General features: G+C 39.4%; 1 protein-coding gene and 1 long non-coding RNA gene across 2 annotated transcripts; both read left to right on the forward strand.

Annotated features, from left to right (window-relative positions):
• Positions 1-6,570: 6,570 nt before the first annotated feature.
• LOC127064692 (uncharacterized) lies at positions 6,571-9,938 on the forward strand. The gene is made up of 4 exons (XR_007781771.1): positions 6,571-6,803; positions 7,096-7,167; positions 7,417-7,769; positions 7,848-9,938. It is a non-coding gene; the product is annotated as an uncharacterized LOC127064692 (long non-coding RNA).
• Positions 9,939-10,387: 449 nt separating this feature from the next.
• LOC127064793 (uncharacterized) lies at positions 10,388-26,697 on the forward strand. Its single transcript, XM_050996349.1, has 3 exons — positions 10,388-13,083; positions 13,367-13,403; positions 14,076-26,697. Exons 1-3 carry the CDS (start codon positions 12,878-12,880, stop codon positions 14,208-14,210), a joined length of 378 nt encoding a protein of 125 aa, XP_050852306.1. The 5' UTR covers positions 10,388-12,877; the 3' UTR covers positions 14,211-26,697.
• Positions 26,698-27,918: the final 1,221 nt, after the last annotated feature.

Consider the following 27,918-nt stretch of genomic DNA (forward strand, 5'->3'; position numbering starts at 1 on the left):
TAAAATCGATGTCTGTGAAACATTGCTGTTATCTATTTTCCTGCAAATTATTAGAAAATCGAAGTAGATTTGCCTTCATTCTATACCGTAGATTCACTGTTTATTTATCTACCATGGCTTTCATTCTATATCGTAAATTCACTGTTTATTTATCTGCCGTGTGTAAATGTTATTAGTTTCAATTTAAATAGTATACATACAATGAATACACAATAATTTGAATAGGAATAGAGATAATAATTATACGTTGTGTATAATATTAGAATTGGTTCTGATATCGGCAGAAAATTAGTATGGATTCGATTTTGCGTTAAAATTACAATTATTTAGTGCTTTGTTTCTATCGAATTATTATCTTACTTTCTAACAATGTTCAAATTGATTTCATTATTATTTCAGAATGTTATTAGTTATTCGGTGAAAGTTATTTTAATGTTTTATAATTAATATATTCTTTGGTTGCAAGCGTGAGAATATTAAAGAGTATTTCAATAGGAACGATTTTAAAGGTTTATAAATACTAGCGACGATACAAAACGCAATTATTGACCATATTACAAAAGAACGTTAAATTTCGATTGATAAAATGGAAATTAGTTAATTTTACATTGTTTTGCGTTATTCAATATTTCGATTTGATCTATCTTTATGACTTTTAAAATATTTCATTGGTAAATATTAAAATATTCTAATATGCAATAATGAAAAAATATTTTACAAACGAAGCTTTACATTTTCACTGGATTAATTTTGAACATAGATTATTAATCCTTAATATCTTTTACATGGAATTTAAGGATACATTTTTTATAGGAATTACAGTCTAATACAATATTGATTCTTTTTAGATAAAGAATTAAATAATTGTTGAAATAGATTTGTTTGAAATACGATTAGATTTCGTTTTCAAGCGATCGATCGAATAAAAGATATTTTTTTAAGGGTCACCAGCGTCGGAGTATCAGTCTCTCCTCTTTAATGTTCGTTCTTGTCATCGAGATATATAGGGTGAACCGAATAACGTGACCAACTGGAAAGTTTCATTTAGAAAAGTTTGAATTTCCGATGGACTCGAACTGAATAATTGTGATCGTATTAGAAAATTTAATTTATTTTTCATCGCGGTATGCAGCGGCATATATTCAATCAAAATAAAAATTACCCAAACTAGCGTTGTTTTGTTCTGTTTGATTGTTAAAAAAAAGAATATAATGATTAGAAAATAGCAAAAAAAGTATATAATGATTAGAAAATAGCAAAAAGATAAAGGCAGAGTTTCGTGAGAAAAATTTTATGCGTGATTCTTGGTAATAGAATGTGATAAGGGATGAAACCATGCTGTGGTTGTAATCCGGCAGAAATGAAGTCGTTAAATAAATAATTGAATAATAATTATTAAATAAATAATTAAATATTAATTAAATGATTATTTATTTAGTGGTCAGGAGTGAGAAAATTGGTGTCGCTGATTTTACTCTTACGTTTTTTTGCCTTTGGTACTTTTCTAGAGAGCGGAAGTTGGAGGAAGAGGAGGTAGAGAACCGTTTAAGAGTTTCGAAAGAGTGAAAGAAAGAGAAAGAAAAAGAAAGATGAAACAGGTACGACGGATGGATAGGCGAAAAGACGGGAAAATTTTGTCCGCGCGAAAATGTTCGCGGATGGTCACGAAGGGTCGATGCTATCTTTCAGAGAGCTCCGCGGTGTGAATTTCTCGTAAAGTGGTAAAAACGGTGAGCTCCTTGCACACGGTGGCTCTCAACTTTAGTTACTTCTTTCTGCGACGATTTCGATGGAGATAAAAATTCAGGATTTAAATTTCTTTTCGATACAAAATCGAAAGACTTATTACGTATCGAACCTTGTGTAGAAATTTGTCAAGATTATTCATAAAGTCGTACAATTAATGGACGATCGTTTGATACAATTAAACTTTGTGAAAGACAAATATAAAAGCTACGAAAGGTTCAATGAGTTCTTTAATAAACAAAATTATTTTTCGTTTCTAATTGTTTCAATTAAAGTGTTTTTCCCGAAGAAAGCGTCGAAAAATATTAGTCAAATAATTTGTTATTGTTGTCTTTGGCAATAATTAAAAAAATTCAAGTATATCATATCATTACAATTTGTATATAATGTTTAATACGAAAGGATGGAAAACTGGAGTAATGGAAACATTTTTTGAGAACCATAAGAGGTGAGAGTCGTCAGGGAAGCAGAACGCATACGAGGCATTACGAGCTTCTCTTTTTCTCTTCTCCTCTCTTCTCTCTCTATAATTCTTTCGTTCGCTCTTTCTCTTTCGAACGTGTTTCTTTACCGCGCTCAACTTTACCGCCTTACGGGAGCCGCGCGAAAAAGTAAAATGAATAAAAGAGCAGGCGGTGAGAGCACGTCGCCTGATGCTTTGCTATCTGTGTGTTGGTCTCTTGGTGGTGACACTAGTGATATATGTGTGTGTTGCCCGGCTGGCAACGTTTTATCGCACGGTTTATGTTGCTCTCTCGCGTCCTCCCAAGGCCGGCATTTGCCAACGGACCTGTAAGGAGTAAGAATGCTAATTGGAATGCCGTTGGCTTATCTTTCTTTCGTCTTTCTCTTTTCCCAGTCGGAATATTTTCCTTTGCCGCTCAAATTCGCTCCATCCGAGATCATCCTAATCAGTTTCTCAAGCTTTTAAATAACATCTAGCGAGTGGAGACAAAATGAGAAAATTTATTAAATTGTTTCTTCGTTCGGTTTTCTTGTTAATCAAGTTAATCGTTGATCTTTGTGTTTTATTAAATTTTATTATTATTATTTTTTTATACTCCAAACAGATGTCGTATGAAGACTATTTTTTTTCGAATTTTCATTAAAAATTTTTTCGAATATTTTCTACTGACTAATACGTTCTTTTTTTCATTTTACTTTGTCGAATTCTATTCCAAATTAGTACTTTTGTCATTCTTCAGGAAATGCAATTTACATCTGTTTCGATTTGTAGACGTTTCAGGTCCGTCGGATAATTTCGAATCGATCGTAATGTCCCGGACAGGGTGTATTTGTAATTCAAAAGCTGAGCGTTTCACGTTTTTAATGCATTTCGTTATGTGAATATGAATGAAAATTGATAAAGGCCACGCGTGTGTATATGTGTGCATGTTCATGTGCAATCGTGTACAAAAGAAATATATCGAACGATTTTATAGCTTATCGTTAGAAATGTAAGACTTCGTAATATCATCGTCGAATCGTTCGTAATTTCATAAATTTTTTTTTTCTTTGGAAAATTCTTTGGAAATTGCGTGTCGATTAAAATTATTGTAATCCTTATAAATTAGCAAATTACTTGTTGCTTTTGTCGACACTCACATTGCTCCGTTTTGATAATAGGTCATGAAATTTTTGAAATAAATGTAGATGTAGGGTATTCTCATTTTGCTCCTTTAGTCTTCTTATGATCTTCAAACGATGAAAATCATAGATGAATGAGGGTTCAAGTTTTGTCAGAGAGTGTACAAGTAAATCGAAAAAAATGTGAACAAAAAGGTTCTACTTTTGGACAACCCTTCTCTCAAAGATTGGGCGAAGGGAGGAGTATGTTAGTCGGCAGGGGGATTTAAAGGGTTCGCATAGGTGTTGCAGGAAGTTAAGGATGGTAAGTTGGGCGTGGCAGACTTGTAAGTGTTGTTGGACCTATAATCCAATGGCATGGTATATTAATAAAAATGAAGGATCTTCTTTTCTTCCAAATAGCAAGCGCTTAGACAAACAAATATTCTTCGTTTAATATTTCCATCTTATCGACGATGAATTGCGATGTAGATATTTTATCTTTAGAATTTTTTCCGAAAAAATCGATTACTTTTCTTTTCTTATTTTTGAAAATTCAGAAAATATTTTTCAAATTTTTAATTCGACATTATTAAATCTTCTTATGTTTCCAACCAATTATCATTTTGCTGAAGTATTTTCATTTTTTTTTTCAGAATTTCTCCAGAAATTGATCGCTCATTTGTTTTACTTTCTTTTTCGGAAATTCGCAAGATTTGTCTTGCGACATTTTTGAAATTTTTTATTCAAAATTGAACATCGGTTTTCCTTCTCTTTAAACAGAAAAATATCTTGTCGTTGAAGTGTCTTATTTTTCAGGATGAAATCAGTGAAGAAAAGGTCGGAATCGTTTTCGGAAGGGTCGCCACGTAGAAAACGCTTGAAGTGGCCTCCACTTTTGCGTGGGTTTATGTTTTCCGGTTCCTCCGTCGCTATTATCCGGGCTCCTCTGTTCTCGAGTTGTCGGCGTTGTGTCCTGAAACAATAAAACACGTTCATGAATGAAACCCTTCTCGGAGTACCTCCGCGTTTTCTTCTAGCGTCACTACCACCCCCAGAAGTTCACCTCGCCCTTCACCCTTCGGATTCATTCCAACAGAAGCGCGCGCGCGCTCGTCCCTTAGGATGGGAGCGCCACCCTCTTTTAATGCGCTTTATCATACTCCTTCCATTCATTCGCGGCCTCCTCCGTTAATAAACTCAAAGGTACGCCGTGAGATACGATCTTTCTGCGTTTCCGCACGAACGGCGAGAAAAGGACGGATGAGAGATCATCGTTGATCTTGGGATCGATGTGATAGAGTTAACGTACACCTTCTTCCTTTCAAAGCTTCGAACTCTTCGTGTATGTATATAAAATATATCAAAGTGTAAAATATGTGTATATTATATATCAAAGATTATTCCACTTCTTTGAACGCGATTCGATTTTTCTAGTCATTTAATGAACTGCATTAAATCGCATGATTAAAAGTAAATGAAATTGTTTAATTATTGATACAGCTTTCTTCTTCGAACCCAAGCGAGTTACAAATAATTTCTAAATTCAGCTAAGAGCCAAGTTCTTGATATATGAAGCAGTGCATTTAATAGCGAAACGACCCTGAAGACGAAAGAGGAGAGCGAAAGATGGAGTAGAATTAGAAGGGGAAGGGAGAAAATAGAAAGGCAGAGAGAGATACAGATAGATCTGCATCTCATTCGTAGTACGAAGCTAGAGATTGTAGTGGGCATCCATTGGCTAAAACTATGGGGTGGGTTGCCAACGCTATGGGCCACTATCGGTTCCTTGGGGATGTTTCCACCCCTATTTCTAGCAACTACCCTCCTTTACCATATACACCGAATACACTGGTATAGTTATACAGACTCGTACGTGCCGAGCTGTTGGGTATTGATCGTCGTTGCCTCGAGAATAGCACGTTCTACCTACTTCTCCTTTACCTGCAACAACGCGTCCTTACACATCCTCACTCGTCCTTGCTCGTCCTGTGTCCTGGGACTACGTATCGCGGCGTTCGCCGTTCGAGTTCAACCTCGGTAGCAAAACAGGCTAGCCGTTTAAAGCTTAGATGTCTACTCAGGTTTGATCGATCCTCAACTTTTCTACGTTTGAGGATTTTATGTAGAATGTTAAATTTACGAAGGATTATGAAGAAAAACTTTTAAACGTGTTCGTGATAACACGTACATGATCATTTCATTATTTTTATATTTTGTATTTGATATTTTTTATTACTTAACATGAATTAATGGAAAAAATGATAATGGCGATAAAAAGGAGAATTGTGCCATTGGAACCTTCTTTGAGAAATTTATAAAGTCCTCCTTGGGAAATGCTTTGAGGTGAGGCTATGAAAAAAGGTGAGAGAAAGAAAGTGTGAAGAGGAATCGAGAAATGCGAGAGGGAGTGAAAACCAACGCGGCGATCGAAAGTTCTCATCTTTATTGCTGAATTCCACGTACTTTTGGGCGGAAAAGGACGGATAGAAATGAGGACATTCCGTTCTCCTCCTCATCCGGATTTGGTTTCACCGATTAAGGATCCTTCTAATCCTTTCAACTTGACTTTGCGTTCTAGAGCTCGTAATGCTAACCTTTTTTCCCTCTCGTCTTCTCTTTATCTCGTTTCATTTTGTCTTCGCTTTTTTCATACGAACGACCGATAAACTTTAACGATATAACTTTCGCAATCTAATTTCTTTTAGCACGTAAATAATATATCGCAAAGGAAAATATTAATTTCATAATTAATAATAATATTTAATAATTTTTATATTTAATAATATTAATTCCTCATTATTTAAAATAATATTGTCGATCCAAATATTATATTATATCTATATATAAACAATGTTTAATTAATATTTCATCTATTACGACACGAAGTAGAACAATTACTTTAACAACGTAGTTTTAGTCGTGTAAGAGTAATTCACTTTGCATAATCCTTTCTTCTGAAAGTATACATTGGAAAGTCCGAGATTCATTAAATAAAACATCGGCACGGAATTGTTTCTTCAAAAGTTTTTAACTCCTTTTCTAATGTTCTTTGGTGTTTAAATGCGTCGAGTATTTCATTCCCCTTAACAATAAGCTGAAATTACCCAAGCGCTATTGGCGCCTTTCGACGTTTCCTTCGTCGTTTGGAGGGGGTAAGTCGGAATGGTGAGTCAAGGGGGCGGAGGGTGGGGACGACCGACCTGGGGAGCCACATTTTCAAGCGAGGGTAAGACGAGGAGTAGCGATGCTGGCGGTGGTCCTAGTGGTGGTGATAGTGGTGGTGGTAGTACTGCTGTTGCTGATGGTGGTGGTGGTAGTGGTGGAGGTCTAACGTTTGTAAGGGGAATACGTGGGGCTTTGAAAGGAAAGGCGGGGTAACATGATGGCCGCGGCTACCGCCAAAGTAGGGGAAGTAAGACATTTATCCATAAACAAAACTACCAGCATACTGCGATAAATTCTACTTAAGCCTTTTAAGAACTCGTGATGTATGTACACTTCTATAATTCTTGATACTTCTTCACTATTTTATGTCTTGACTTTTAGATCAATATCAGATCGATTATTTTATATTTGAAAGATTTGTTCTTTCAGCAAAAGTACTTGGATATTCCAAGGTGCATTGCTTTATTTTTCGATTATTGATAAAGTTTAAAGAAACACTTGGAATAAATTTAGCTTCGTTATTCGTATCATTAGATAATGGTTCGGTAATTTGTTTAAAATTCTTCTATTAATTGTTTGGTAAAGGTAGTAAAGCTCATTTGAAATGTCCTCTAGAATGCTGTCGTCCGTTCCAGATGTGAGTAACCCTGCGGTCAACCCTACACACACTTCTGCATTAACTCACGGGTCTGTTCTGTTAATTAATCTCATTAATTTAATATCTTTGTGAGTCTGAATATCATGAGCGCGGAATTATTTTTATTGGAATAATATCAATTAAATGTGACATTATAGAGTGATATTTATCGATGGTTTGATTTGCCCATTATCTTAATTTATTCCTAATATTTTTTATCCAGCTTAATTAAACTTTTATCGCCCATTGCTTTGCTTTCTCTTCTATACGATTTAACGATCGAAATTTACGGATAACAGGGTTGAGATAGTTAATTCTCGATTGGAACGAATAGCTCGAACGGAATCGCTCTCGTTCTTCATTACGCGATAGTGGCAAAGAAATAGAAGGACGGACAGCCTCGACTGGCGAGCTCCGGAAAGGGTTAAAGGCGTTCAGGTACTCAACGCTGGAATTTCGAAGCGGCAGGAGGATCAATGCAGAGAAGTAACGCGCTCTACTTGGTGTATTCGGACTAGAAAATAGCGTTCGCATTCGATGTTGACTACGGGCGTTCTAACCCTTCGACAACTCGAACGAGAATGCCCTTGGTTGGATGTACATAGCTTTACAGGAAGTCACTCTCTGCCTTCGTTGAATGACCAGCACATAGGTAAGCTACACGTCGCTTGCTTCTATCGGTGGGAATCCCTACGAATGAGTTTTCTCGTGTTTGTACATGTTCACGTAGCTATCTCTACGCGAGTGAGCGAACGAACGAACGAACGAACGAACGAGCGAACGAATGGATGAACAGACGGACGGATGGACGGACTAGCGGACAGAGAGGGTGGTGGTGGTGGTGGTGGTGTTACTAGTAGTGGTAGCTGCCTGGACAGAGAAATGAGAATAGTGTCGGTCTACGAGCTGAGTGGAGTTGGTGAGCAAATTGCTCAAAGTAATTAATCGCTTTTGCCGGGTTGGCTAGCCACGTTGCCGGCTGAAGCTCATCCAAGGGGTGGCACCAGGTACCCTACGAAAAGCCATCGAAGGACTTGCCCAAAATGGCCGACTTAACGAGTTCGCTGATCTAGGAATTTCGACTTTTTCCATCGATCGACGATGAGAATCTTCTTGTGCTTGATTACCCTTCGATCCGCCCTCTTCGTTCGAACGTGAAATCGTTTGACTCTGATAGCGATAGAGGAAAGATATTTTAGTAGCACAGTTTTGAGGATGGAGTCAGATATGAAAAATCCATCTAATTTCAGCTCATTAGTAATTCATCTTATTATACCTACAAGAAAAAAATAAAGTCCTCTTATTTCCTACAACCTTCTATATTGAGAAATTATAATAAAACTTTACAAAAAAATTTTTCAGATATGTTGAATTATATACACTGTAATTATCATTCTCAAAGGCTTAAATATCTCGTCAACGCACGTGGAGAAGTACCATTTCAGAATAACCTCTGCGTCGCGATATTCTCGGCTGGAAATACTAGAGTATTCCGAGACAAGTACGGCATAGAGTAGGGAGTCCTCGTTTTCCTGAAAGAGTCCTTCGATATCGTGCGTATACGTCGCGTTGCAGATCCGTAGGAAAAAGAGAAGAAAGAGAGAAAGGGAGTAGGATATCTAGAGAGAAAGAGAGAGCGCAAGCGCTTTGCCGTAGAGTACTGGAAGGGTGAAAAGAGAGAGAGAGAAAATATAAGGCAAGGATAGGTTGGCTATTTGAGACGAATGTGAGGAACAAAGATAATGGGAGAGAGAGATAGAGAGAGAGAGAGAGAGAGAGAGAGGGAAGGAGAGAAGTGACACAGAGCTGGAGAAGGACGAAAGTACTTCATGAAAGAAGGAGGGGAAAAGTGGAGTACGGAAAAGGTGGAAAAGTGCCAGGAAAACTCCCCACCCACGTCGAAAATCTCGAACGTTTGCGACCCTACCGTCAGGAGTCGTTGCCGCGAGCTTTTACGCGGCTAACGCGTCGAAGAATAAGAAGACGAAGAAGAAGGGATTTGAAGAAGACGACTTTACACCTCTGGAAGGCGACTACTTTACCACCACTACTAGTAACACCACTACCACTAGCATTACCAGTTTCATTTCCACCACTACTACTCTTGCTTTCTCGAGAGAGAGAGAACTGGGAAGGGTGGTGAGGGGTTCTCCATCCGCGGAGCTGGGCGCGACTAACCTCTATCGATCGTAAGAAGACTTCCACACCTACGATCCTCACACTTCTACCAAGCCAAGCCATTTCTACCGGGTGAATTGTGAGCAAATAAATAACGAAATGCTAATGATCAGTATCAATGAATATGCGACACTTATATATTTTGGCGATTTTAGGGAAATGGTAATAAATCGACTGTTTCCTTAAGTTATCCTAAGTTTTAATAGCTCTTTCAGGAATACATGTCCAGCAATACTTATGAGATGTTAATAAGACTTCCAACCAATTGGGACCAAGGGATGAATTCGATTGGGATTACTTATGTTTTCATTGGATTTTTTTTAATACCCTTCCAATACTTTCAAAAACAAATTTATTGTACTTTGTAATTCAGTTTTTCATGATCCTATATTATGTTTATTTTTCCGAACTTTTACTATCGTACTTTTTACGTCTTATATCTTTTTTTTTGGTAACAAATTAAGGGTGGACACCCGTTGGATCCGACCGAGTTGTTCGTGGGTTTTGTAGTCCGGTAGATTCGTAAGAAGCGAAGCTTCGCCGTAGTGTTCAGCGACATAAGAACGTCGGCGGTCGGTAGAGTAGGGATGAGGAGGTTTTGTAGTGAGGGGTAAGAGGGGAAAGTAAGTTGTATTGATCCTAGGCTGCAGGGGTGGAAAACCAAGCAGGGTTAGTACGTGTTCTTAATCGTCAAGTGACCGCCCACCCTCTCCACTCCTCTACCACCCCCAATCTCCTCCTCTACCTTCTACAGCTTCTCCAGCTTCTCCAGCTTCTCCTTCTTCTCCTCTTTCTGTATCTCCACCTTCCACCTCCAACCTCGGACACATTCGACCGGCTAAAGGGGCTTCTCTTCTCGCCCTTGAGAATCGTCCACCCCCTCGTTTTGCCTTTGCCTTGGCGACGACGCTCGAACAAGGTATTGTCTCGGGATTAGGTAAGGGCTCCGTTCTCTCTTCTTCGCCATTCTAGATATACTCCTGTTTTTGTAGCTAGCCGCATTGTCTCCTCTTTACGATGGTACGTTGGGGACAAGCAGGAAGATCTTACGTTAATGTATTCGTTCTTTGATAACGAACCATGACTCGGCGCTATGTTATAATTATTCGTAGAGATAAATACGTTCCTCTTTAAGATCTTTTTATCTCTTAATTCATTTATCATTACTAACTTTATCTTTAATAAAATTTTATTTATTTAATTTGGAAAAAGATATCGTTGCTTCGATTGATAGGTTAGATAATAATTTGATAAAGTAAAAAAAATATAAGAATAAAAGTTAGAACATCTACGCAACAACGTTGACATAACCATGACCAGTATGTAACTTGATCCTACGAGAAAAGTGCTCGCCAATTTGAGAGACTGACGTGTGTCGGCTAGCATATTACGCCGTTTAAAATTCAAAATGGTGAAAGACATCCGGAGAGATGTCAGCATTAATTGGATTCTGTTGAAACTCGTACGTTATTGTCTGTAACGGTCAGAAATGTAGAACAGTGACGGCGTACGAGTAGGGGGTGAAAACGTAATTAACGAGGTTACCTAGCAATTTTTAATCCATGGTGTTAGACATTCAACATTAGAAAGAAGAATCGTTTTAGAGTGTTTTTAAAGGAAACAGCTCACTTTCGTGGTATAACGACTATTCTTTCTTTTAAATATATTCTTCGTTCCACATTTCCATTACTTCTCTTTGCACAGTTCGCGAATGATCAACTTTATCAAGTGGACTTTCGTGTCATGTTTAAGACTAGTTCGAAAGTTCGCCGAGTGTCCAGAGATGCTGGACCAGTTTTCTAGGAGAAACCTCTCGCACGACCCTTGGCTTGGACGAAAAGCGGTTCCCCTTCTCGCTCTAAGAGGCAAGTTACTCTCCTCTTTTGGAATCCGGAACTCTGCGGTCCAGAGATTCCAGTAGAGGAAGATGTCCCGTGGGAATCGTCTTGGATGCTACTGTGATGTACTACTTCTTTCTGACATTTCTTTTTGTTTTTTCATCACAGAAAGAACTTGGAAAATCCTTTTTCATAGAAATTTCACGAACTGATTGTATTCACTAGTAAAAGCATTTAGGATTTCGAGGCGAAAGCTTGCATAGTTTCTATGAATCGTTGTTTCAATCAGCAGCAACAATAATAATGGGTTAGAATTTGCTCTTTCCCTCTCTTCCTTTCTCTCTCACTCTAGCTCTTTCAAATCGCAAGCAGCAATCGAGGGTGTTTTCATGGTACGTTTTCGAATCGTACCGGTAACGCGTCACAATCGCGAACTCGTAGCGTTGACGCTCAAATTTCTCTCCCGTGTGTTCGTGTTCCACGCTAATATTCCGACGGTGGCTCATTGGGCAGCGCACGCTGCACTTTGCCCGCAAACAAACCCCGAAACAACAATTGATTCCGGCAAACACGTCGCGCCGAGTGGACCAGCAGCGTGTAAAACATCGAACAACTGGCTTTTCTTGCTTCCTGTTGAACATGGAGGGGTCCGTACTGCCGAAGAAATTTACGGGATTGTATCCGTGCAAGAGTCTTTTTGCGATACTTCCTTCCTGCCACCCAATCTATCTACTTACTACACACTCTTCGATAGCGGCAAGGGTGTAATTTCATTTGATCCTTTCATTTATCGTTAATATCGATAATTTTTTTTCTACACTTATTGCTTATTTTGACTTTTTTTTTTAAATAGATATAGATATTATCATCTTTATATAAGTAATCTTTGTACTTATATTTACATCTCCTTTTCCCTTGGTTCATTCATTCGAAGTTGAAAATGTTTTTACGATAATAAACGTACCTAGTCGTGGATAAGTAAAGTGCGAGCTTTTGTTGGGTAATTCGAGTACAATTTGCCTTTTACGAAGCCATAACTGTAAAAGCGTCACGCTCGTTGGGTGAATTGCGATCGTCCAATTGGTCGTTTATTCTAACCTTCGTATTCGTCGTTTGATTTGAGCTAGGCGCTCGGAAGTTCCATTTCAATAAATAACTCCGACTCGCTTGAACTTTATTTTACAATTGAAACAATTTCTTCGGTCTTATAACGATGCCTTGTTTATGAATGCCACGGTTATGATAATTTAATGCGAAATACGCGTATGCGATGATTCAGCATGAGGAATACGATAACGAAAACAATTTGCCTCTGCATGCAATAATTAATACGTTGTCCGAGCTTCTGGTTGTCATAGTTATTCCCTAAATCGAATCACGTACGTATTTTGATGTGTACTCGTACAACAAAATTCAACGCAACGAGTTTCACGGACTTTGATCAAATTTTGGACAACTTCGAAAGAAAAGAACGTAATCGATTAGCATATAGATATAGTAATCAATAACTTTACTACACGTTTATCATATATTAAAAATAATAGTGAAATAAATGTAGTACGAAGTATAAAATCTCGTTAATTTTTCGAGAAATCGATTTCAACATCTTTTAATTCCTTCATTTCCAACTAGAATCACGCGTAACGTCTCTCAGATATGAAGATCTCGTTTTGCAGGTTACAGTCCAGCCAATCTTAATCGCGCGACGGAAATACGCTGTGAGATGTATAATGCTCGGTAGGAAATGACGTCATCACTCAGTGCAGTGTTAGAGGAAGATAGAGAGAGAGAGAGAGAGAGAGAGAGAGTGAGTGAGAGAGTAAAGAGACAGAGAGGGTCGAAGTGGGAACACGATAGGGTAGTGAAGAGGAGCGAGAGGGTTGAAGAGGGTGAGAGAACAGGCTGGTGGGAAGAGGAAGAAGGGAGGAACGGAGAGGGACACAGATTTTAGCGAAATACCGGCAGGTAGGATCGGTTGAGTTATGCTCGTATTTCCCGTCAACACATCCGATGATGTCTACGGTAATGTAACCGAAATGTATGAACGTTCCGTACTGCAAGATTTGCCTGTGTAAACGACCACTATTATAAACGTGCTTTAATGTATGTGTGAGGAAACTGATCATGGTACGCTGTATCGGTTCTTCGTATTGCAAAGCGTACGTATGCTTTTCAAAAGTCATAGATCGTGCCACGATAGAAGTCAATGTGGTGATTAGAGGTTGATTCGTAGCATGAATGAACCTGTTTCTCTATTTGTAAGTCTGAAGGTAATGCAGTGGTCTCGTTATACGTAGAATATAAGAATATATGTATTAGCACATTGATACCAGGTACATCCGATTAGATCTCAATGAAAAACTCGTGCTTTTCAAAAAAATTTTTTCTTAAAATTCTAGGTCGATTCAGTAATTTCTTATGGCTCTTTTCACTTTCTACGGATTAACTTTACTCCAGTACGTACTCGAACGTACAGACGTGAAAAAGAAAAGAGAATAAGAGAGTGAACGTGTGAGTGAGCATCGAGAGAAAAAGAGAGAGCGATGAACGCAGACTAGCGAGGTTCGATTCTCTTTCAACCCCACCACCAACGACAGCTAGCACCGGTGGTGGTCTTTCTCTCGCGAGTTAGCCGCATGCGCCGTAAAAAAGTACGGCCGCAGCGGCAGCGTTTCACTCTTCGAGCTTCGTCTACCCGTTGGCCGATAAAAAAGCTCTCCGCCGCGAGCTTTCGTCGGGACATCCTCGTCGCGTACAAATCTACCTTTCTACGGCGTTCTTTCTTTCGTCGCGTCGCGAGCATTCCTTTGTGATAAGAACCATGGGAGGTTCTCCTCGCTAGGAAGACAAAGAAGAGAGCTAAAAAACAGATTGATTTCAGAAGAGAAAGAAAGAAAGAAAGAAAGAGAGAGAGAGAGAGAGAAACAAAGAGATAGAGAGAAAGAAGATTCAACGTCGTCGTACAATGTCTTCCATGCAAGTCGTCGTTCGTAGTCGTCGTCGTTGTCGTCGTCCATGGTGCTCGGCCTCCGACGTCGACGATAAGGGTTGCTTCTCCGTGGAAACCCTGGGGGTGAGAATACGAAGCAGACCACGCCTCTTGTCTAAGGTTACTCCCACCATTGCTAGATCTCTGCTCTTCTCCGCCAACGCTCCAGGAACCTAAGATTTTTCCACCCCTGCATCTCTCAACCCTCTCTTCCTCTCTTCTTCTCTCTCTCTCTCTCTCACTCCTTCTCTCTCATCCCTCTCTTTCTCTCTTGCTCACTCTTCGCGTCTCACCCTTCTCGCCAACGGCGACGACCACCGCTCCGTTGCCGACTTCCCTCCCACTCGGCACCTCAGTCCGGGCGTCTACCACCCCCCTTCTTCTATTGATCCGGCTCTAAGGGGTTGTTTCTTGTGCTCCCGGAGCTTCTGCATCGCCGTAATCCCCTCTTCTTCCTCCTCCACGTACCTCCGGCGCTCGCGTCGATTTTCAACCGAGACACCTTCGCTTCGTTTCTTTTTTTTTCTATTTTCTTTTTTCTCTTTGCTTTTTTCTCTTTCTTTCCTTTTTTTTCGTTTTCTTTTTTTCTCTCGGCCTTGGCTTTCCTTGTTTTTTCTCCTTCTTTTTGTTTCATTCCTTCGAGAGAGAAAGTCCATTCCGATAAAATCGATCGTATCCTTTCGTTTTATTGTCGACGTTCGTCGTATTTTTTCTGCGTCGTGTAAAGTGTATCGAATGAATGTCGATAATTATCGAGATAATATGAAATGATTTTACATACGATATTTATTACATTCGTATTTCAATAATTATAACAAATCGATAAATAAACATAATCTCAACCGAGATCACTGATGTTATGCGATGATTACGAAACTAATTAATCTTTCTTCGAATAGAATTTCATTAATGCATAAGAAGTTTTTGTAATATTTTGATTATATTTAACAAGTTCATCGAAGTTGTAGGGCTACTTTTTGGAGAAGGATTCAGAGCGTAGGTAGTTGCACGAGTCAAAAGTGAGATCGTGGCAAAGTTTTCGCGTTTTGGCTTATCCGTGGAGCGTTACCAGCAAGCGCTTACCTATGTGCCATGTAATATACAGTTGAGGTTCTACGTGTAGCGAAGTAAAGGGGTGGAGGGAACTACGGAAGGGTGGTGGGTGAATGGGAGGAAGGGTGGCTTTAGCCGGGGGCTGTTAAACACGGTGGGTCTTATCGGTAAAACTGTTCGGTACAGGCTACCACGTTCAGCCATTGGCCGCGCGAGTATCTCTGACCTTATACTCCTTGTCCGGTGGATATGCATGCTGGTACATTACGCCACATTAATGTCGCCGCTCTAAAATGGCTTATAGAAAGAGAAGGTTATAGGTTAGGAACGGCGCTAAGCGAAAGATTGTACCTCGCGGTTGACGAGGCTCGATCGAGAATATTCGTGCGTTTATAAACGCACGAATATTTGATCTAAACGACCGAACAAATACAATCAACTTTTCAATTAAATTTCAATATTTTATACTCATCCGTTATCTAAGAAATTTCAAAAAGAGTCAATCAGTTTTCCTATTTAGAAACAAAATTTTTTATTGAATACGTCAAAATGAATTAATTTATGTATATCCGATATATCAATTGAGGTAAAAAGTATTTTTAATTTAAAGATTACGATTAAGGAAAGTTGGCGTCTTACGCAATTTATATCGTTTCTTAAAGATTTTATATTCAGAATCTCGTAATTCTTAATCATTTATTAATACTTGTAAATATATTTTCTTCTATTTTATCGAGATATACATAATACAGTAGATGCAGAGGGTATCGATAGATACATAGGTAGGATCACTTATAAGCCTGAAGTACATATGTGCAGGTGGCAGCCTTTCTGGGCATTAGACGGTCGGGCTAAGGTCTTAGAGGTCTCCTGGCAACCAAGCCTATCAAACTATCTTACGGTCTAACCCTTACCAACCCCTTATACCCTAAAAACCTTCCTCAACCCCCTGGAATCTCACTTCGAGCCCTTAACGACCGACCCCACGGGAGACACTGCGAAATTGAGAAAATTATCCTGCCTCGCGTTATACATAGACGATGACTGCACGATTCTCACACTGTCGTAAGAGAGTAAGTAAACGTATGTACGTGCATATACATAGAAAGGCTTCTACGTATGAGTGTTCGCGATGCAAGTTGGAACGTTGAACGGGAGGGTGAAACTAAATGGCCGACGGGTCGGCTGCCATCTTAGTTGCGAATTAAGGAAAGGGTGCCGGACCCTCGTTGGAAACTAACTCTTGCACGAAAAGGGGATGGCCGCGTTGTGCTGCATCGTACTTCCCCTTGCGGCTTAGCCTGCATTGACGCCATTATGTGCGTTACGCTACCTTCCTGTTTAGAGCCCTTTTTGGAAGGCGAACATTGCAACTGAAAAGCGATGCAAATTCAAACGCGTTGGTTTGGAATATGAGAGAAAGTACAAGGATATTGTTAGATCGTAATTTATCATTACTTTAAATAAAATCAATTCTTTTTTTATCTTTTCTCACTTTGTAACGCGTTATAAATTTTGCGAATATTAAGACGAGATCTTTAACAAATTCGTGGTTTGAAACGTTTCGAGAGCACGCGTTGCCGCATATTATTTTTAGCGCGGAACCATGTTTCCGCAGCAAATTGTAATATAATTTGGACTTGAGTTAAATGGCACGTGGAAATGATTCCACTCCATTACTCTAGAATACCACGAACTTGGTACAAACTAGATTTCTCACTCCGTATGGTAAACGGCTGGACTTGTATTAAGATGTAAGTTCACCATTCGGGAACGAGCGAAGCTAAATTGATATTTAACCTGTCCTTCAACCGAACCTAAGAGAGGTAAGAGCAAGGGAAGAAATCGTAAAATAAAGTCGGTTTTTATTTAACAAAATATATGATCGAAATGTCGGAGAAACAAATAAAGGTATAAGATCTTAAACTTGCTGAAGTTACGAGCTTTTCGAAATGATCGTGGTTGTTTTCTCGAATACAATGAACGTGATTATTAACTTATCGTGTCTCTCTTGCGTTAACTCCTATCTGCATGTAAGTTTCATCTAGGTGAATGACAGAGACAGAGACATAGAGAAAGGACACAAGTGTGCGGATCGTAGAGGAACACCAACGACCAAAGGGGTCGGCCTGTCGTCATTCTAGCACGGTTACAGCGGCCGCGAAGGCTGACAGAAGTTGTAAACTTTATGGTAAACCGTGGCGGCGACTGCCGGCCACGGCCGGTAAATGGCGAAGGTGCCGGTGCAGCCGTGTGCTTAATCCAATCCGGAGTTTGTTCTTTCGGCGATCGACGTAATCACTGGCCACACGTAGTTTCTAACCTGCTAGTACGACCGACCTAACGCTTCGTTCTAAGGTACGAGAAGCCACCACCGTTGCCGAGTATGTACCTCGTTTACAAGTGTTTACCGATTGAGCCCTTTTCAGGATTATCGATGTTCCCTAATTGACTCTACGGTTTGGCAAAGTATGAAAAAACTATTCTTTTTTATTTTTACTCGTTTACAAATCTTGGTGTTTAGCTGTTTCGTGAAAAAGTTAATTCCTTTTTTGATGACACTTTTCCATAAACGATTTTGTTTCCGTGATCTTTCGTATATCTAGAGTTTCATTAAAAAAGTTTTATCTTTATAACGATATTCATATAATTAATACGATATTTTGCATGAGTTCGAATTTATAGGTTGACGGAACATACTATATGAATTTCAACGTACTATAATTTCAAGCGAATCCATTGCAGAAATATCGCAGTATTAGATTTCCGTACTTTTAGTCAAACGAAATTGCGATCTATCGCTCTTCGAATGCACACATAGACAAGTAAATGGATGTAACGAGGGGATGCACCAGCTCGTCACTATATTTTCGATCAATAATATACCGCAGCAATATTTATAAACGCTCGTATTGCAAACCTTTCTAAATATTCAATTACCTATCATTTCGATGAAATTAATGAGAAAGCAAAGAAACAATCTGATTTTCTCTATTTAATTTGTGCAGATTATCGGAGTGTAATTAAAAAGTCCGATAATCCTGGATTCAACAGGTTACATGGATAATTAGTGTGTTGATCGGTTAATCCTAAAAGCTATAAAGAACGATTGTTGCCAATGAAATTAAGATCTTCCTTTTTTTTCGAGAAAGAATACACATGAATTAGTAGAAACAATTTCTTGAAAAAAGTATTGTCTTATTGTCTACTTCAGTTTCTCCCTTTTGTGTGCACGCATCCATAGGGAATTCATTTAGGTATAGTGAGAAGCTACCTCTATTCGGGGGTGTTTCGGCTGGGACGCGATTAATTATGGGGTTCCTTTTAGGGCTGCCGAGCTGGAGGCTTTGAGCCCAGTCGGGGGTGGCACGTAGGGTGGGAAGTATAAGATACGTTCACGGCCAACGTAGACACCCGGCTTAGCTTCCTCGAGTATTAGATCAATAATTCTAACCTCGGATTGCTCAGACACGAATGTCGAAAGGGATCCTCGATGTAACGCAATATTAGTTCTCGTCCGACGATACTCGTACGAGACGAGATCGGTTTACCACGAAAGTATGGTATTTCGAAGTAAGATCGAATGATTTGTTTTCATATCAAAACGTAAAATGAAAAGTAATTTTACCGAAATTCGACGAAGACGTCCATCGATAAGGTTGTACGTAATTAATGTATGTAATTAATAAACTACTTAAAGGAGAACGTTGATTCAAATGGGTGAATATTTATCACTCGCGTTTGAAATGAAATAAAAGATTACTCACTGTAGTTTCGTGCAGGACATCAACTTCTTCGATTTGGTCGTCCAACGAAGTTGCGTTTGACGTTAAACAACAATTAAAAAATTTGTCAATGCGTGAAAAATGTCTTTACGAGCAGAAGGGATGCTGCGTGGACTGCAGCATCCCTCAAACTGACCAACAAACCGAGATTTCCGTCTCTTGAAATACACCGAACCAGTTTCCGGTTCCGATAGTTTCCCTCGCCAATAAAATGGATTTTTCATTTTAGACTTCAAAATGATCCCCACTACTTTGTCGTTTCTTTCTTTTCCGAAGAATGCTGCTTGACTATTGGTCCATGGATTGGTCCAGGGATCGTGAGAACTCGACTGGTAACGGAACTTCATTCTTAGGTCCAGCAAGACAGGTTTCTTCAATTGGAAATCGAGAACGTAGGAAAGAGTTACCCTTCGGAATCTTTTCAATTGTGTCGTTTTTCACATAAATATTTAAGAAACAATTATTCTCAAGTGCTCATCTGGAAATCTTTACTGACGGATGTAGGGCTCGTTTCTGTGATGATACTATATCGAGAAAAAGAGTATTTAAGAACTCGTTTAAATTTGCATATAAGTAGTACGAATAATCTATTTTAAGTTTATAATAGAAAACTGACGGTTAACAGATATTTTAATATTATTTGATTACTTTTATTAAAAATATAAAATTTTATTTATTTAAAAAACTAAAAATTTTTTAAATATAAAATTTTATTATTACCTGCATTGTAAATAGGGAGCTTATTGTCAAATAATTTGGATAGACATTTGAAGAATTTCCGACACAAGAAATGTTTATGTTTAATTATTAATTTAAATTTTGAAAATGTAATAATGAGATATGAGTTAAATACTCATCATATTTTTTGACGTAGGAAATACGGAATTATGTAAATGTCATTCATGGATTTGCGTCGTAGATGTATCGGTGGTCCTGAATGACCAGTTTCATCCCCTCGCTCCTACTTCTCATCGGATGCGCGTCATCCATACGCATCTCGTGAGATGACCAATGGTCAGTACCGTGAGAAAACTCTGGACCAAGGTTGCTCTCGATAAAACAGGTTTTTCAAGAAATTCACTGTATCTACAAAAATCATAATGCGAGCTGTACGAGCTACTTAAGCCAAAGATTTAGGGTGCATAAAATAGTGTGAGAAAGCGTTTTCATACCATGCTAAATTTTTATTCAAGATATCTTGTAAAGTATCTTATAACTTTTATGTATATATATGTACGTGTATATATGTATATATATATATATATATATATATATATATATATATATATATTCACACACACATATAATATCAAATATTAAAATATTTTATTATAAATAAAACGCGTAGAAACTATCTTTACGCGATATGACGAAAACATTGATCATTATTTCGTAATTTTTAACAAAAAAAGAAGGTTTGTCATAATACCTTCAAACATGAAGCTATCACCTCCTTCTTTGTGCGTGTCATAATCCTTGTCGGATTACGTGGATGTATCGTTCATAAAATCACATAATACCGTGATGGTGCTTAAACGTGTAAGGGTTGAAACGTGGATTTAGGGTAGATGCCAGAGCGGCAATGTCCGTATCATTAATCGAGCTTCGAATAACTTGGCACAAAATGTACTTTGCCCTCAATGGAATTTTACGTAAGCCGAGCGATCCTATAAAGACATTGAACGCGTTGCCGTTGAACGTTTCGCTTCTCTGAATGAATTTATGTAATCACTTCGCTTTCGTTGCCTCTGCTTAGAAACTCGTTCGGCCTTTATATTTACTTTTGACATATTCATTCAATAAACGATCCTTTGAAGTATATTCGTGGAATGATGGATCATAGGCCGATTCATGATGAAATAAAAATCAAAGCATGTTATTTTCTTCGTTCAGGAAATTTATAGAACTTTCAATCAGATGAATTTTTTTTCAAAGATTACAATGAATAAAAAAGGAATTATATCTTGAAAGTTCTTTTCCTACGTTGAATTTATACATTGGAAGATGCATAATGAAGTTATTGTATCGTTTTTGTACAATCTTTAGAATATTGGAACTTCAATATTTCCCATTCGCTTATCCACAAGTTTCGCGTTAAACGTTTCGATTCATGGTTGGTAAGAGGAGCTTAGCCGCGACATCCGCGGCTCCGCAATTTCAGCTAGTATCCTACGTGAATTTTGATTCTAGATTGTAGTGGTGAGCACGGTAGCAGCCATATTCGTGTGGGTTGGACGACGGGAATCGAGTCCATTAATTTTCCGTGGGCTTCGCGCGAGGAGGAAGGGGGTGTGGGCTCGGTCGAAGAGAAGTACCACATTTCTGTTCGTACGGGGTGGGTTGAGGGAGGTAGAAGGCTAGATGGTTGGGGTAGAAGCTGACTTGAAGACGTCGATATTCACGACGCCGACGCCGACGCCGAAGTCTCGTCTCTTGTTCGACGTTCTCTCGCTTTTGTCTTCTATTTCGTTCTATGTACGTGTCTATGTATAGTTTCCGAGAGAGGAAATTGCGAAGAAACGAAAGCTGGATAATATTGACAAAGATGTTTGATGCAACATACAATATCTTCCTGGTATTGTAACTATTATTTCCTTAGATATTTGTAACATATTTAGCTTGTTCATAGGAATAAATATGATGAAAAAAATACACAGAAACTCGTGCAATTGTCAGGTCATATTGACGGAACTTCGAACTATTTGTTACGATTTAAAATTATTCTATACCATCTCCTGGGTCTAGTCCGCACATCGATTAACGGACTAATCCAACGGTTCTAACTCGACGAACTTGAGGATCGTAATCGAAAACGGAAACTGAATCGGAATGTCAATCGTACATATAGATCGAACCTGGTAGTTAACGATCGTTTGATTGGAGAATGAAAAACGATGATGAGATTGGAGTTTCGAAGGTGCATAAACACAGCTGGTTCATACATTTCCGAGGAGAACAAAAACAATATAAACTTTTAGAAGGGACGGACAAACTCGGTGCAGTAGCATCCCAGCGAAGATACACAAAACGTCTCCGAGGGTGCAGTTGGTGTTCGACTCTATGGAGAGATAGAGGTAAAGAGAGAAACAGAGACAGAGTAGTACGTTGTGGTGGTGGTAGTAGTAGGAGAGGTAGGAGCGATGCCTGGCACAAGTTTACAATTTAATACCGGTGCGAGAATACACGAAGGAGGAGCACGGCGTTGTTGGTGGCAGTTGGTCGTAGCGAGAGGTGGCAGTGTTGAGGTGGGTGGAAGGAAAGAGAGAGGTGCTTCGGGAGCTGATGGGGATGGTTGGGTGGAGGCCGTAGTGTTTGGAGGTTAGACCGCAGTTACAATATCGCTTGATTAGAAATGTACATAGCGTATATGCGCGCAGGCCGCATATCCAGATGGTGGGTGGTTGGGTTGGGTCGATGCCTGGGCAACTCCATAGTTTAATGCACGGACCGTGGAACTTGCAATAAGGAAGGGTGAACGGAGAGAGAGAGAGAGAAAGCAAGAGAGAGAGAGAGAGAGAGAGAGAGAGAGAGAGGGTGCAGGGAACGGAAGGTTACCGGGGTCGAAGTGACGCTAGGGGTTTTGTGTAGGTGTCCGTACGTATCGACACATACGCTGGCAACAAACTCGCGACCAGCTCTGCGTCATAACGCGATCGCACTACTTGCACCAGCTTTCTCGTTTGTTGCTTCTCCAGAGAGAATGCAGTGTCTCCTCATATCCTCTACTAGCACTCTTTCTCTTTCTCTCTTTCTCTTTTACTTTTGTTTCCTCTGATAGTCTAGTGATGCCGTTCTTACTCGTCTTTGATATATCTATATCTTTGTTTTCTAACAATACTAGGATAGTCTTATCTTCTTTGGCGAAAAGATCACTTTATTCGTAGCACTGCAGATAATGATGCAGAAGACAATGAACGATGAAAATCGAATAAAGGTAATGGTACATAAGTTTTCCTTACGGCGTGGTTTATCTTACATTAGTAGATTTTTCAATAGCAGAAAAGTTTAATTGCATATTAGTTTCTACTAAGTTTATACATTTTGTAGAAAATTCTTATTATCGAATATAGCTAGTTGTAATTAGTTGACATTTTACTATTTGGAAATCAGTTTTGAGATTCGTCGATATAATGTTAAACAGAATGTTCAATAAACTGTTGGTTAATTATCAGATCAAATATTAATTAGAAACGTAATTTGTGAAAGATACGTGAGTGAAGTTTAAAGGAATGAATTTGATTTTAAATGAATTATAATTTCTTTCAATACATTTCTCATCGGCGATCTTCGCTATATTTAATAGGATCAGAAAACAAAGAGATATTCGGGAGAGGAACGCTATAAATATTATCAGAAATATTTATTTCGTTTTTCTCATGAATGGCTATCATCGTCAAATTTATTACATCTCAATCAGAGTATTGACACAAAGTGAATGCATCAAACAATTTTCGGTGGACGGAATCGAGTCCAACGTTTTCCTCGTCATGTTCTTCGAGAATACTATACGATATTGCAGTGGCGTTCGGCGTTTCCTCTCAAGCGCGAGCTCTCCAAACTTTGACCGAATCGAGAGAAGGTGGGTCGGATGGTAGTAGAAGAGGAAGTGAGAGGAGGGTGACCAGAGGGTTGGTTAGGATGAGGTAGAGAAGGAAGCAGCGGTAAGGGAGAGAAAGAGAGCGTAATTGAGAAAGCAGAACAGCGGTTACCTAAAGAGAGGTGGAGGAGGATGAGGAGGAGGAGGAGAGGCAATGGCTGAATATTCCTCGAGGACGAGCTGCGGAAGTAGCGACAGTCGTTTCTCGAAAGCCCAGTCTAGAGACCAAGGCATATCACTAATATGCTGCCATCTTGATACTATATACGTGTTTCTGCTTTCTATACTGCTATTTCGAAACTGAATGCTACGTATCCTTATTCTCATCATATTGTCGTGAGTTCTTTGAAGATGTCAAAGATGCTAAAATCTTTAACGTTAGATATTTCAGAGTTACCGACATCGAGGAAAGGAGTTGGAAAGGGATGGAAAAATTAAACAGTTCCATCCTTCGTTCTATTTAAAATAATTTTCTTCGACTTATCCACTTCGTGAGAAACGCAGAAGTGGGATTTCAAGTATTAAAATAATAATAGCATGGCAGAATGCGGATAATAGCGGTCTCGATGTAGGTGTCTTCGGGTATGGCCGTAAGACAAACGACGTCGTTCCTAGAGAGATAGCGAAAACACCGACAGAAGCGTTCCTAGCAGTTAATTAGCTGAATAATGCAGCGTTAATCTAGTCAAAATTGCATGCATTTGGACCACGCACGTAGTTTCGTTCTGGGAAACTCACGAGCTCGGACGTTCGCACGCCAAAGTATACGCGCTCGTTCGTTTGCGCGAGCGCACATACAGATATACATCAGAATATGTATACAGGTAGCAATACGATTACACGGTGAACGGAGATACACAAAATTGTTAGATTTACTTCGGCCGGCTCACCAACGAGTTCCTTCGTTTTGTTGAATATTGCATGAAAATCCTTGGTAAGTCTCTACAGTTTGCGATTGTTTACTGGATATTTACGTTTAACCAAAGTTATTCATTTCTAATTTAGCGTATATAAGTAGATGAGTATTGTTGCTGCAGTGGTAGATTGTTATCTTAATAGATAAATGTATACGTATGTATTTTATAATTTTCAACTTAAATATTTATATTTTTATTTATTTCTGTAAGATAAGAAAGATTGAAGTCTTTAGTTTTCTTCATACGTGTATTGGTACGTGGACACACAACCTCCTTCGCTGTAAACCTCTTTCCCCATCCACCATAGCATACAGCTCTTTTCCTCTACCAGTCCGCAAATTCACGACAGAAGCAGTCTCTCGCTCTCTGTGCCTCCATGTAATCGAAAGTAATTATATTAATTGCATTGCACATCCCTAGAGCTGTTACGCGGAGTATTGGCTCGTCGCCTCGTCGGTTAATTCATACACATATACACGTTTAGAATGCTTTTGTGTATCTGTGTGTCTGGGTCTATGCGTGTAGATTCGCGTTACCGCGGCTTAGAACCTAAGTGTCAGAGGGACCTAAGTGCGCAATTAAACGTTAACGATTTCGCGTCTGCTAGAGACATCTGCGGTCTTCGACAAGGCGACTCGCGCTTCGCCTGAGTTTAATCGCTATTTCGCGATGAATTTTCTAGTATCGTATGATTTCCACGAGTCTAAATCTTTTATTTGTTTTCATTTATTCTTCTTCATTTTTCTTGAATTCGTTTAAGAGTAACGTTTGAGTTCTATCATCATCAGATCATCGTATAAAAACGACATTCTTAAAATAATGATTACGATATTGATTCAGGTTGTTGTGATAATAAATGCGGAAGAAATCAATAAACGGGTATAAGATTAATTATAAAGTTCAATCGATAGTCGGAGAACTTCGTCATATGTGTTTGAGGAATGATAAGGGATCAAAATTAGTAATATCTTTCTCTCTCTCTCTCTCTCTCTCTCTCTCTCTCTCTCTCTATCTTTCTCTTTACCTTTAGATACGTTTGCATTTCCCGGAATTACAATATAATTCGAGTAGCGTAAGAAGATTCTAATAGCTTGAAGATAAAGTGTATGGGTTGGGTCAATACGTCCGATAGATACGAGTTCCGTCAAAGGTTTCAATGCTAATCCACCACACGGGCGACGCCCGTCATTTCCTTATAATTACTCCATTTCCTTTTGCAACTATGGTTCGCGTCAATGGGCTGCTAACAGTGGAGAGTAGGAACGAGAAAAGGGCAGATATTCGAACGTTACGTAGATACGCACACACGATCGTTGAAGCCAATGGATGACACGCGGTCGCTGCTCCCAAGATATCGAGGAAATGAATGGAATTGGCTGCCGAGCAAAATCGCACCGTGATAATTACCTATTAACTGCACTGTGCCTGCCATCGACTGCTACCACAAAGAATCTCGTTCTAAGTGCATCATTTTCTGGTAATCAGCCAAAATTCTTGAATCGAAAGCACATATACAGATTAAAACTATAAAGTGTTTCTAATCTCATTTTGTATCTCTGCAAGCGTATCTTTGAGATCATTAGAAGAATTCTTTAAGTCGACTTCAGAGAGATTATATACGATTCTTGTCTTAAGGGTAAGGATTCAGTACGAAAGCTCGGTCAAAGGCCTTGAGTATCGATATCGTGTAACTGGGTCGCCGTGTACTCTCGAGCTTTTAATCTTGAACGCGGACTGCCTCAAAGAGATTCCGCAACAGCAATGTTGCTGAGCAAAGCTTCGAGAGAACTCTGGACTGGCAACGGAAATAGTAACGTAGTAAGGTTAACGCTTCGGTACTGGCTGTACTCTCTCTTTATCTCTCTCTCTCTCTCTCTCTCTTTCATTCTTGGAGATAGAGAGACGTCTCTCTAAAGACTGGCAAAGCCGCGATCCCTGGCGCGGACCGGCCGAAATGCCTGGGGGTTGATTGATTAGAGGGTACGACGTAGGAGAGAGAGACTACTCGTAGAGAGACCGGCCAGAGTTGCAGGGTGTGGGTTTAGTTCGGCAGGGCCCTTGGGTTATTTGGGGGCGGTGTGGAGACGGAGAGTCGGGCGTTCGAAGCGAACGTAGACGGTGAACGGTGCTATAGTGGGGTTGTCCAGGAAGGAAGAGGAGGTGGCGAGCTGGAGACTAACCGGGGGAAGGAAGAGTGGAAGGATGAGGAAGAAGAGAGGAGGAGGAGATGGGAAGGAGAAGGAGGACCGGAGGCGGTAGTTCGAGGTGCTACAGTTTATAATAGTTGCCGCCGCCCTCGGGCCAACCGACCCTACCCGCAACTTCCACAGAGTTGCTTAAACCTAGCCTCCTCTTCTAACCGGGATGATCAAGTCTCGTCCTAACGCGATCCAAAAGAATTCCGTCTTTCTATCTTCACTTTCCTATAGATTGATATTTCTTCTTTACCGGTAAAGCAACCGTCTCAGGATCTACAGCCTTCCTGATCTTTCCAGGTCGAATGATCGACCGACTGAGAAAATCAGGCAAGCGGAATATTTCCCTCGAGGCAATAGCATATCCGCGGCCACAAGTGTGTGTGCGAGCACGAGCGCGCACGCCTGTGTCGTAGATTAGTTTGTAGTTCCTCGAGAAAAGAAAAAGGGCGAGTTATTAGTTGCGGCTAAGGGTCAGAGGAACTGAGAAGGAAAGATGACGAGGTCAGGTGTACCGTAACCATGTCGACGATTTAGCCCGCTTATCTCCAACGTTCCGACAACTTCCGCTTCTACTTTGATCAAGGAAAACGAACTTGATAATTGAGTTTGCGTTTGGTGATTACTTCCTTTCCGACCTTCGGCTCTATCCTATTTTTTTTCTTTTTTCTTATCCAAAGATTATTTTATACGAATATGATCACCATTTTTCTTTTTCCAGTACTCTTTATTTCATTGTATAAGCTTTTTTGCATCTGATCATCGATACCATTGTTAATCAAATTTCCATAACAATAGAATTTTAATACTAAATAGCCCATGTTAGAGGTGCAATGGTTACTTAGAATTTAATACGTACGCGTAATCCATTGACTATAACATTGCCAATGTGTAACGTTTAAACTGTACACACAGACATATATACATGCGCGCATGCATACAGAGTCGCCCGGTACTATCGAAATTGGTCTCTGTGTTTCCGAATCAAATTCGAAGAAAGGAGCGATTTATATGTCTACGTGCGTACGTGCACACCTACGAGCATGCTTCACGGTTTCTCGGTCCTGTGACAGTGGTCTCCGTTATAATTCTCCGTTATCTATGGAAATTCTAAACCGTACTAAACAACAATATATATCCCAAAACTATGTAATTCTCTGTACTACGATTGCATGGTATGCAATATGCCTTGGTGAAGGATTCTGACCGATGGAGGATCTATCTTTGTTTTATGTTACTTTATCTTATC

Source organism: Vespula vulgaris, chromosome 6 (genome assembly GCF_905475345.1).
Source record: "Vespula vulgaris chromosome 6, iyVesVulg1.1, whole genome shotgun sequence".
NCBI classification, from domain to species: Eukaryota; Metazoa; Arthropoda; class Insecta; order Hymenoptera; family Vespidae; genus Vespula; species Vespula vulgaris.